The sequence below is a fragment of the Mus pahari genome, chromosome 13, assembly GCF_900095145.1.
Source record: "Mus pahari chromosome 13, PAHARI_EIJ_v1.1, whole genome shotgun sequence".
Lineage (NCBI taxonomy): Eukaryota > Metazoa > Chordata > Mammalia > Rodentia > Muridae > Mus > Mus pahari.
The window spans coordinates 64,539,088-64,551,811 of NC_034602.1; the positions used below are offsets into that span (position 1 = coordinate 64,539,088).

The window sequence follows — 12,724 nt, forward strand, 5'->3', positions numbered from 1 at the left end:
AGGAGAGGAGAGGAGAGGAGAGGAGAGGAGAGGAGAGGAGAGGAGAGAGGAGAGGAGAGAGGAGAGGAGAGATTGATTGAGAAAGAACTCTATGACCCATATAAACTGCAGTACGGTTGATGCCATCATAGGGTCTGCCTTACACAGAAGGGAAGAGCAGTGGCTCAGGGGAGGGCTCAGACCTGGGTCGGGTGGGTCTGACCTCAAGCAGAAGCACTACACCATGTTCCTTTCTCCAAGGCTTTGTGTGCTAGGGGTGACAGGATTGTTCTCAGTAGAGGTCCTAGCATGGGTAGGAGGCATAGAGGGTTTAGGGAGAAGATGGATGCTCACGGGTGGATCTGTCTCTCCATCCCTTCCCCTCCCTCTTCTCTCCTTGGTCTCCTTCCTGCTGTGCTATGAGGCTGCACACTAGCTGTGCTCACCAGCTGGGCTGGGATCCCTTGGAGCAGAGGCTTGAAGGCACCATATTCATTCTTGAGACTTTGTGACTGCCTTGTGTTCCAGGGGAAGGTAAATCTCGTTTATTTAGGGCAAGGAGTCGGCAATTATTTAGAGTGTGGAAATAAACCATTGAAAAGTGTAAGATAGCACACAAATCCAGAAGGGCCACATGTCTTTCCCTACTGTCTGACACACTCTTGGAACATGACTCTTATGTGCTTTCTGGCTGCAACCATTCCTATGACAGTGCTTTGGACTCAGCATGTCATTTGAGAGATGTGACTTGGTGTTGAGGTAGAGATGTGTCTTTTTATCCGCCTGGATGTAGTAGTGTGAGGCTGGCCTGTGACTCTGCCAGCTGAGTCTGTGTGGCTCTGCTACAGGGGTGATGGGAGGGGCTGGCAAGGCAGGAGGACCCAGCAGGGACTTGCTCTACCTTGGGCTCTGCTACTGCTAACAGACTATCTCCCACTCTAGGCTGACTTCCAGACTTTTGTTGTGAGAGCCAACATATCATCTTTCCAGTATAAGCCACTTAGAATGTTCTTCTTTTTTCTATTTTTATTTATAACCAAACCTGGTAAATAATAAAAGCATCGATTATTTAAAAATTTAGTTCATAAGCATTGCTACATAAATAACAGATAGGAGAACTCCCAAATTGCTTATATAAAGTACAAAAGAACTAAGGCCTGTGCGTGTAAAGAGGACCCTTTGGGAGGACTGTTTTGGGTGGAAAGCAGCACTTGGACTTCCCCTTCCTGGAAAGCGTATTTCAAGTCTCCCAGCATGGGCTCTGCTGATGAGAACTCAGGGGCTGAGTTCAGGCCCCTGGAGTGAGCAGCTTTGGCTGCCATCGAACTTTGTACTTTGTGAGGCAGCATGTGCTTCTTAGGCAAGGAGCAGCAGAAGGTGACAGGCGTCTCTGGAGTGCCACCACATCTTTCTTGGGGTCACGGAGTTACAGAGTTGAGCAGCTGTGCAGGCTGCCGCAGGTCCCCACCTCTGTCGTGTATGCTTTGCTCCTGGGATAGTCTGTGTTTGGCAGTCTCCTCTCTCTGGGACCTCACTGTGAGAATTCGGGATCCCAGGGTGTGGCAGCCCTGTACCAGAGACAGTACTGCAGCCTCATCTGAGGACAGGTCAAGGAAAGGGGGGGCAGGAGGTGCAGAAAGACCTTACTGCCTTGTAAGAGAATGTATTGCTTTCATCCATAATTTACAGGCCAGGGTTGGTCACAGTTCCAGTTACCTGCAAGGGAATCTTGACCATGTGCTCTTGCTTGATCTCAGGAGGTAAAGGAAATAGGATTCAAGAACACACAGCACTGCCAGCCATGGACACATGAGGATTGAGATGAAGTAGTAATTTCACTCTTTCTTCACTAGCCTGTGTGGGCAGAGGGTTATTAAACCCTTTGTGCCCTCTGCATAGGAATTTGACTTTTGCTTAACTTTCCAGCTCTGTTTCCCTGGCAACCTGATAAAGAAAGAATGTCAAACTAGGAGACAGGCAAGACTACTAATGGCAGACATGACCCCTGCATGGTGCACTGCTCTAGACTGGGAGAACTACAAATATTTGATAGACAGCTAGAGCTTTGGGCTTCTCCAAGTCTGACAATTATTGAATAATAATTGGGGGTGTCCCTTTGAGGAGTGCTGGGGCTGTGGAGTTACGGCTGAGAAAATAGGCCCTGCAGGGTGTGAGGTTACCAAGCCGAGGGGAACCTCAGTACCAAGTCAAACAGCTCCCAGATCACTGTGTGGATGCCACCACGCCTCACGGTGCTCACAAGGACTGTCCCAGGGAAGGGAAGTGACTGCTGCTCCACCGACTGTCTTCTGGTTCTGAGCAGGCTGCCACCGCACAGCTAGCCTTGATGGTAGGCCCAGAGTGCACCACACCGATGTTATGACTAGGGTCCTGTGAAGATGCCATCATTTATAAAAATACCAGATGGAAAAAAGTATATAGAGGTCAGAATAATGTCTGGTATATGAGTATATCTGTCTCTATACCAATTGGGGAGTAAAAACTAAAAATAATAAAAAAATTTAAAAAATGAGTATCAATAATAAAATATAAATATATAAAAATAAATAAAAATATAAATATAATAAAAATGAGTATAAAAAATTGGAATCAGTTTTCCCCACTGAATTTCCCCTCTCCCATCAAGCATCAGTTGCAAATAGCTTCTGGTTAGGGAATGGGACTTTGTGTTCACTGCATTACGTTTTCAAGAACAGATCAGGCTTAAAAACGCCATACTCAAAGAAACTATAAAAAACAAAATACCTGTGTGTGTCCCTTCTAAGTTCGGTGTAGAGATAAGGTGTGGTTGTGTCTGCAAGCCTGAGCTGAGCTCCTGAGGAAGGGACCAGGTGCACAGTGATTTCTGACATTAATTAGGTATCTGTTGCCAAGGAGACCTGACCTGGTGCTCAGGCCCATCCCATTTAGGGGGACTTTGCTCTGCTGGCTGGTGTGTGGAGCCAGAAGCCCTGGGTCCTGCTTCTTTCTACACAGGGTTCATGCACCAACCTCTTAGGAAAATGGCTCACAGAGGGTGTCCGGCTTGCTTCAATCCAACATCGCCTAGGGAAACATCTGTTTGAAACTCTGGTTGCTTTATGTGGCAATTCTCTGCCTCCTTTATTTTGCTTTTTGTAATACTATGTTTTTTTTCTCCTTTTATCTCCTTAATGGAAAATGTCTGAAGTGTTTCAATTTATCTCTTAATCTGTCCATCCATCCGTCTGTCATTCCTTCTATCCAGAAGCAAACTGTTCCTTAAAACATCGAATAAAATCTTTTCAACGTCAATATGAAGAAATGGCTTACTAAAGAATTTCCTGGAAATCACACCACAGTTAGAAGTGTCTTTGGGACAATATCAAGCTCTTTGGTCCTCAGTTTAGTTCTGTCTTGTGCTATTTTTTTCCTCACCAAAAGGTAGTCGAGCAGATGTGGAGTTGGGCTGCTATTTATACAATTAGGAGGGAGAACAGAGGTTAAAGGTAGTTGAGCAGATGTGGAGTTGGGTTGCTATTTATACAATTAGGAGGGAGAACAGAGGTTGACTTAGAATGTGGAGCTGTTGGCCAGAGCTAGGGAGTGCTGATAAAGGAGATGGGGCTCAGAGACTGCTCAGAGAGCCTTGTTTCCCCAGGTATGAGATGAACTGAGCCTCCTTGGGCACAGAGGTTCCAGACACTCTTGTTCAGCCACCAGGGGCATGGAGGAAGGCTCACATCTGGGCTTCACTGACTCCAGAGCCTGTCTTAGAGACCTATGCAATGACCACTGTCATCATTCTGGGGGCAGATGACACTTGACTGGAAAGGCTTATGAGCTCCTTGCCCCTGAGACACTGCAAATGTTCTCCTGATGCTGCAGCTGAGGGTAGGAGGCACATCGAACAAGGTGCCATGGGGTGGTGGGGGAGGAGCCTAGGAAAGGTACAGTGAGAAATGGGAGGGTTTGAAGACCCAGGGCCCAGGCACCTGGAAGGCTTGGGGGTCTACAGGGACAACCCCTGAACCCCAACTTACCACACAAGCAAATGCTAGCACTGAATTCCCTCCAGGGTCATGGTTCTGTCCTCAGGAGGCTGATGTTAGAGGTCTATGACTACAGAGCAGTGTACTCTTTGGGTACCAGATAGATAGTGTCATAGGCCCATGCTACTTTTAGGCCTTAGTGTTATTTGGTAACAGCAGGAAAAAAGAGCTTACAGTTCAGAGCAATGTTTTGACCTCAAAATGTCGCTTTTCTGGGTGGCACTTTATTTTTCTTGATGTTGTTACCATGAGTCCCCACTCAGTAAGTCTGAGGCTATCCCAAGAATTGGGCTGGCATTAATCCTACAAATTCTTAGAGCATCTTTGTGAGAGAGTGTCCTTCTTACAGAGGAGGAATTGGCCACAGAGAGGTGAAGTGTTGCCCAACAACACATAGTAAGAGGCATAGCTGGGCTGTGATTCCAGGTTCTAATATCTACCAAGCTGCCTGTGTGTCTCCTCAGAATGGGCAAGTGCAAGGAATACCGTGAGCAGGAGAGGATGCTATATTCTTCCAGTCAGGAGCCTCCCTGTCCCTTAGCAATAGCCTCCTTGTCCCCATTTCCCATACTGTCCTGATGAGATAAGTCTTGGCTCCTTGGGACTTCTGGACGTCCAGTCCAGATCTTATTCCTCTGCTTCTTCCAGAGCTTTGATCACTTCTTTAACAAATCGTGTTCACTTCACATATGCGCCACTGCTGAGCTAAGGGAAGTGGATAAAGATGAAGGAGGAGGTGCCTCCAATGTCAGCTGGGAAGTGAGTGCCTTGCAGAGCATGCGTGGCTGAGCAGGGGAGAAGGCACGAAGAAGGTTGGTGCTGCAGGACCTCTAGCCCAGGGCATAGAGGCAGGAGAACAGTGCAGGGCAGATGGGATCAGGAACCCAGGGCAAGACCAGGATTCATCCTGTCCAAGGTGCGCTGGGACATCTCAACTAGATTCTGTGTTGTGACAACATGTGCCTGGTGGAAAGCACATATTTTTCTTGAAGCTAGGGACCCAAACACCAATTTGTTAGAAGTGACAGGCAGAAATCTGCCAAGTGTGCTGCACAGTTTCCTGCTGCTGTGCACCCTACCTGGGAGCCTATAGGGGAAGAGCTCCGTTTGGCACATGGTTTCTGAGGGCTGTGGCTCTTCTCCAGCTTGTGGTGAAGTGGATCATTACAGCAGGTGGGTGTGGTGGAAGAGACACTGAGTTTCTGGGTGGGTATGGGGTGGGGCACATTGTCAGTGAACTACTTCCTTCAGTGAGGCCTTACCTCCTACAATTCTCTCAGTGACACCATCAGCAGGGGAAACCCTGCGAAGTCCTATCTTCAGAGCCAGCATGGCTTGCCTCAGACTCGAGTCTACCCCCAACTCTCGCACTTAGGCTCTGTGTTCAGATACAGCCTCTGACCTGTAGTAGAGCTCCACTGAAGATGCACCCACAAGTGTTTAATGGGCACCTCCTATGCATATCCCGCACCTGAGGACCCCAAGGGTATGATAGTAGAAAACACATTAGAATCCCTTGCCCCCACTGGACTCAGAGCTGTAACTTCACAACTCTTCAACACAAGCTTGGAAAACCAAAAGCCAGCAAAAATGACCCACAGTCCCGTCTACAGGAATCCTGGCAAACAGAGGAGGATCTGGTCTTGGAGATGTGAAGTGACTTGCCAAGTGTCCCACAGTAAGAAACACAGCATCCTTTCTCGTCCTTTAGCCTCTTCCTACCTCCCACAAATCTGCTTATTACTTTTCTCCTAAAACTTTTAAACATAAACTTCTGTGTGCTTTTTATTTTAAATTCTGCTCTATCTTCTAGGAAATTAGAATAGCTTCCTAGGGCTCCACCATGTTTTGTCTCCCCCAAAGCTGGGACTCCCCATCACGAGGGGCCCGAGACACTGATTCAAAGGCAGCTGTGCAGCCTGCCCTCTGTTTCATTCCCTTTTCTTTCTGCTGCCGTGGTACGCTTCTCTACGCTTACATTTTTCCCAACTTCATCTTTAGTGCGCATTCCATGCCCCACTGCTCTCCACTTGTCGGTCATCAGTACTGAGGAGGTCTGCTGGGTTGCTGACATCACTTGCTATGAGGGGAAGCATATGCAACATGGAAAACTCCCTTTCCGGACAGTAGGACAGTAGGACAGACCTGAGGCCTGAGCTTTGCGGTGGGGAGATAGGGTCCGGTGGATCATCAGTGGGCTTATCACGCCCATGATTTATAGCTTTCGTGTGTTTATGTGAAGCTGGTCAGATCGGTGCCCCGTGATGGTCATAAGATGGAAACAACCTCATTAGTTTTGTGGTATATTTTCTCTGCCAGCTAGTGCGGCCATTTGCCTTTGACAGTCTCTGGTTTAAATGTCATCCTATATCACCAGCCTCGGCATGACTTTGTAACTAGTCTACAACACATACTTAGAATTGTTGCTTTTTTTTTTTTTTTTTTTTGACATGATAAACTGACACATTTGGTGATCTGATTGACTATATTCTGTGATGGTGCTGGTCTCAGATTTAGAAATTGAAGGATGAGAAACGCTGCTTTAACACCGAGTGCCAAACTCTATGGTCTTGATGTCTTTGTGGGTGATTTGGGAGGATTATCAGCACCACTGGTCAGTACTTCTAGAACCTCTCTGAGATCCAAGGGACACAGAGGCATTTGTGTAGGTTGCGAAGATGCCACCTGCCCATGGCTCCTATGCATGCGCGGCAGATAACTTCCTTTCGGAACTCAGGCTGATGCTTCTCTGGCTTCCTCGCTGTGGGAAGCGAAAGGGGGAGTAAGGCCAGGAGTGCTCCTCAGCTGTACATAGGAGGGGGGACCCGGGTCCTGCTGGGTTATCATGGGAACATTAGCTTATTTACACACACACTTAAACAGTCATCACCCTGCGATGTGCCCCACACTCTGTCCCAGCTTCCTACTATGGCACACTAAACTCACCAAGAAGCCTCCATAGATGAGATTTTACCAGAGAGAAGAGTCCAATAGCCATGCTCAGTGATCTTTCCCATCAGAAACACTTGCTCCTCCATGGAAGCTCACTGGGGTTTGCTACCCGGACCCTTCGTTCTGACTTTACATTGAGCATGGGGAAACTCCCAGGCTCCACAGCACCAGGTGTCCTGTCCCTTGTACTTCCCTTGGGAATTCCTGCATGGTCTCCCACTCAGGGTTTCCTTTAATCTTGGGTTGTCCTACCTTTGTTCCTAAGGTCAGCCAAAGCATTCTCTGTAGGTTCTCCTACTGTCCTTAGAATTTTACTAACGGTTGTTTCCCTTGTCACAAACTTCCTTTCCACAGTCTGGGGGAACAAAGCTGGGGCTACGCCTGCCACTCTCTCACTGGGAGTGAATGGCAGCTGGGCCCTAAGGAAGCACCTTGCCTTGGGCTACAGTCTGCAGCTGAGACAGACCCATGTCTATAAACAGGTGATTTCCATCCACTTTTCACCAGCTCCACTGTCTGAGGCCCAGATGAACTGAGACACTTCACTTCCAGACTCAGTGGGGCCCAAATGCTCCAGGAAGAGGGAACTTGGGAGCCCATCCAGAATAAACTCCTTATTCTACAGGGCCTGAGGGGAGCTGCCTTGTTGCTGTGGCCTCAGAATCCTAAAACACAACAGACAGACAGCTTCTGAAGTCACGCACACTCACCTGATGGGTATTATTTCCAGGGACATACACAGACTTAAACTGTTTCATGAGATTCCTAGCTCCAGCGATCTCCCGGAGAGCCATGAAGACATCATTCACAGCAATTTGGGATTTTGGCAACGTCAGGTCACTTGCAGAGTCACAGCCTGAAACAGTCCAGAGATATTTTCATAAGTGAGCAAGTCCTTAAGCTAAGTTTTTCTCCTGACAGCATGAGTTCAATGTAACAGGGTGGAGTTCCTTTAGCCCCATTTTCCCTGGCTGTTCACTAACTGGGCTGTTTCGATCACCCAGAAGTGACGGGACACAAGGAATGTGAATGCTGTGACATGGGTGGCACCACAGCCCCTGCCCCAGTCACTAGCCTGCAGAGGCTCCACGGGGAAGCAGGCTCCCTGCGGGCTTGGACCCTCAGACACAGCCTTGGGAAACCCAGAGGAAAACAAAGGAGCCTGGCTATGCATGCTGGGATGGCGCCTTTGTCTGGACTCCACTGACAGTGTCCAGGAGGTCTGAAGGCAAGATGGAGGGAGATGGCAGAGCCACACCAGCTGGGATGGGCAGCTTCAAAGTGGTTGACCATGCTAAACAGGGCGCCAGGACCATCAAAAGGGAAGCAGCTTAAGCTGGTAATACCAATAATGACAATAGCAGTAGCAGTAGTAGTAATGATGATGATAGCAATACTAATAATGATAACAATACAGTATCAATCACTCTCACTGATTGACTACTTTTCTGTTAGGCATCCATTCAGAAGAGACATGAACAAGGATTAGACAGAGGTTCATAAAATACAGACATAGTGAGGCATTTAGCCTCAATTCTTAGCTACACCTCACATGCCAACTCATCACCTGTCATGTAACCCCTCTGAGGTCATAGGTGCAGTCTCCCCCGCAGGGCATGAGGACAGTGACACGCAGGCTTAGGTACTCCTGTGAGTAGGCACTGCCATGGCCTCACTGTGGTGACACAGTCATTCAGGCCTCACCTGCAGGGTCAGTAGTGCTGTGTGCTCTGCTGTTTACTTGGAACACCTACCCTTCTGCCTGTCACTGACACTGTCACTGTCACCATCTCTTTCTGACTGAACTCTCTTTGGCTGTAGCAGCTTGTTGGGCCTTCCCATGGGCAGCCTAGAAGTGTTGGGCACGATATATTCACAGAAGCGAACCCTGCTTTCTTTTCCTTCATGGAAGGTAATTCTGAGTGATGGCCTCCACTGCCGTTCTAGGGGCTCAGGAGGCCAGAGCACCAGCTGCCACACAGGAACCTGCTCATTAACATCATCTCCCTTCCTCTACCAGAGCAGTCAGTGATCAGACACAGAGCCTGACCCATACCCCGACCTAGTAAGACAGGGTCACCCCAGCAACCAGTGACAAGGATAGGAGCCAAGCTCGGGCCACGCCACTCCAAAAGTGGCTTACCAGACACTGCATGCTTCCATGCATGTTAAGACCGTGTGACTGAGTGAAAAATGAAAGCTATAATTAGCTCATCCTTAGACTACAGAAATTCTTTCACAATCGAGTGTAAGTGCCTTTCTTACTGGGGAGACCCAGGCCTGTCCCAGGAGTAGATATTGGATGGTTTGTAGCTAGACCCAGGTCCTTCCTTTTAGGCCACACAAGGTGTGAGTCTTTCCCAGGCCTGCTGCACAGCCTCTTTTGAATCTGTGCTCTGTCGGGTGCCATATTTAGTTACTTCTTACACTCCCTGGACAGTCTGATCCATTAGGTCAGCTCACTTGATAACAACGTGTACAATTCCAGGCAACTCTCGTGTCAACCCCTTAGTTAAACAGATAATAAAATAGGCTGATGCCAACCAGTAGCCGAGCATGGTCTGTACCCTTAGGGGCCCACCTCTTGATAAGGGAGGCTCCCAAACCCCAAGGGCACCACTGTGTTCTTCTAAGATGGGGGATGACTCACGTCTCCGCAATGTCTTTCTGTGGAGGTCTGCTGTCCCTTGGGCGGGGTCTTGTTACTCCTTGGAGTGGCTGCACAAAGCTCCTGTGTTGGTGCCCCTCCCGCAGCTCTCCTCCCACCCTTCTCACTTACTCAAGCCTCTTCCCTCCAGCGAGGGGAGAACAGTGGTTTCCATAGCCGCAAACCCTGCAGTGACGGCCTATTCCAGCCATAACACTGTTCAAATGGAGGGAGGCTTGGATAGCTAAGTATTCTCCTGGGACGGCTGAAACCCTGCACTACTCCTTGTATGGCGTGGCTGAATTCTCTCTAGTTTTCCCAGGGATCATGCTTCCAGCTCTCTGGTTCTTGAAACACCTTTTCACAAGCTACTGGCTTTCACATGTTTGCCCTTATTCTTCAGGTAGTCAAGAAGTTGAAGCCCCTCAGACTGGAGGTTGGGCCAATCTTGGCTGCTGCTAAAGTGGTCCTTATGTAAGGTCTCCAGCACACACTCGCACACCTGTGTGCACACCCACTTAGGAGGATCAAACATAAGGCGTAGGGACTTGTGCAGTTGGGCATGCTGAAGAGAGGGAGGAGGCATGAGTAGAACTAGATCTGAAACTGTTCCCTGTTTACTGTTATTATTCTCCTTAGAGGTCTAGAATTTCATCAGACCCTTGAAATCTATCTGGGAAATATGAGAGTCAAAAATATACATTCGGCCTGACCAAAAGATTTTCAGGTCTAAGCAGTTCCCCTCATCTTTGTACTGCCCCGGAGTTTTGAACACCCAGTCCACTTTCTTGTTTGCATCTTGGCCACTGACACTCAGCGGGTTCTAAACAGCAGGGGCCGCCTCTGGGAGGCAGTCAGAGAAAAGGTCATCTCAGGTCTGACAGGGGTCAAAGAGGTCAGAGCACGGAGAGGTCATGAGCTCCCTCATCCATCCAGCAGGCTGACACTCCCTTTTCTCTCCTTTGAACTGATTGCTTTTTAAAGTGGACTCTTTTCTTGGGGTTCTCACTATAATTCTTGGTAAATAAAAACCAAGTTAACAAAATGAAAACCAAATAAGCTTTGAAAGTGACATGGCATCTGACATCTTCTAGAAGTCTGAACTGTAGAAAACAAGGCCCAGGAGGGAGATCCCAGGAAACAGGCGAGGCAAAAGACAGCATGAACCCTGTCCCGAGCTTAGAATGGCCAGGAGATGGGAGACCTCTCAAAGTGGGAATCACGAGGACCAGTTTCTCTCACACACATATCAGTAGTCACACACATATCCACATCCATGTACCCAAATACAGATATTTATATCCATCTGTCTGCTTGCCCACATATATACAATTATAATTTTGTTTTAAATCAAAATCTAGCCGGCACATTCACTAATCTTTCAATGTCCTTGATTTACATTTTGTCTGATGTACAGAGGTCTTTTCTCACAAACCTCTATGTCTAACTACCATGTAGTCTACTTAAAGTGGACTATAAGCTAAAGAAACCCATAGCACAGTTGGAAGGCGGAATTCTTCTGTATTTTAATGTCTTCCCCCACCCAAACCTTTTGCAGTTGCCTTGTTCAAACTTCAAAAGCACTGTTTAAAAGTGACTCATCTTTAGAGTCTTTTGAAAGCATTCAATTAGGTTTGTCACTGAAGACAGCTTTTTAAAAAACTTGTATTTCATCAGTATGTGAAAACATTTAATTAAATCTTGCAGTTTAGTAACAAGTCCAATTGGCACAAGCAGGCTTGAGGTCACACACAGCATGACTTTCTAGAAGCACACAGCTCCACCAACAGCAGTCCTGTGCAGACAGTGGAGGCAGCTTTAGAAATGAGGTGGCTGGAATCTTGGCTTCCATTATATTTTACTCAGGGATTAAAGAATGCTAGTCATTCTGGAGATGGAGTCATGTGGAAGCTGGTTTTAAGAATGTGTGAAATACACACACACACACACACACACACACACACACACACACACACACACAGATAAAGTCAGGTACACATTTATTATCAATGAAAAAATACATAGATACTTCTGAGGTCCTGCAGTTACAGTATCCAGGCATTCCATCTGTGTAATCAATCTCATGTTTAATGATCTAGGATGGCTTATAAGCTCCTCTCACATATAAAATTGCAATTTGGGCTATCAGGCTAAAGGCCTTACAGGGCTATTTTCCTTCTTCATTGCTAAGTTCTGGAGCTATATGTGTGGCAGGGGCCCCTGTCTAAGTGTCATGGCAATGACACAATATACTTGTATGAGCAAATGAGGTTGCTTAATAAAGTTCAAGCCAGAAATACCAATGTTGAGGTCACAAGGGGCTCAGGGTATAGTTAGACACCCCAAAGGCTGGCTTCCTAGAAGGTCTTCTACAACCTTCCCCTCTGGATCTGGTGTATACCAAAGACCCTCATTCACTGAACCTTGCCATTGCCCTCAATCATTGGTACTCAAGTAACAGTGGAGGGCAGGAGACGGGAGGTTGGAGACAGGCTCCTGGGGGAGTAGGGGTGCTGTGTTCTCTTTGCTTCTCTGCTGATCGAGCATAGTGCTGGCTCATAGACAACACCTCCTGAGTAAATGAATGTGGAAATCAGAGAGATTAGAGGGGAACATTTAGAATAAGACCAAACATGCTGTAAAGCAACAGCACTGATTTTCTTGGGCTGATGATAAACTCTCTCTGCAGGAAATTTCAAACAAAGAGCTCCCGGCTACTTCTGAGCAACTGCAGGCTACCAGGGGAAGTGGAGCACCCCCCCCCCCCAAGCCACTGCAGAAGAGCAAGTTCAATTGGCTGAGAAACTTTGTTTGTCTGTGCAACATAGAAAACTAAACTGCACGTCTCTGAAGTATACACGCATATCTGACAAAAGTGTTTTAAAAAGAAAAGAGAATGATAAACACAGATCTCAGAGAACTGGCTACCTCTCTGGAGGAGGGAGGATAGCAAGGTCGGTAATGAGCTAAGAACAGGAGTGGAGGATGGGGGCGTGAGTAAGGATTAGTTAATTATGCTTTCTAGAATGAATGAATGAATACACACACACACACACACACACACACATCATTATATCTATCTCAGATAAACACTTACATGTACCAACTATCATCT

The 12,724-nt window shown here is 47.4% G+C and overlaps 1 protein-coding gene across 1 annotated transcript in view; it reads right to left on the minus strand.

Moving 5' to 3' along the window:
* The window catches only part of Scfd2 (sec1 family domain containing 2), a 317,786-nt gene that overhangs the window by 23,774 nt on the left and 281,288 nt on the right, over positions 1 to 12,724 (minus strand). The window contains exon 6 of the mRNA XM_021210860.2: positions 7,673 to 7,818. Within this exon, the coding sequence (XP_021066519.1) occupies positions 7,673 to 7,818 (146 nt within the window). The remainder of the gene's footprint in view (positions 1 to 7,672; positions 7,819 to 12,724) is intronic.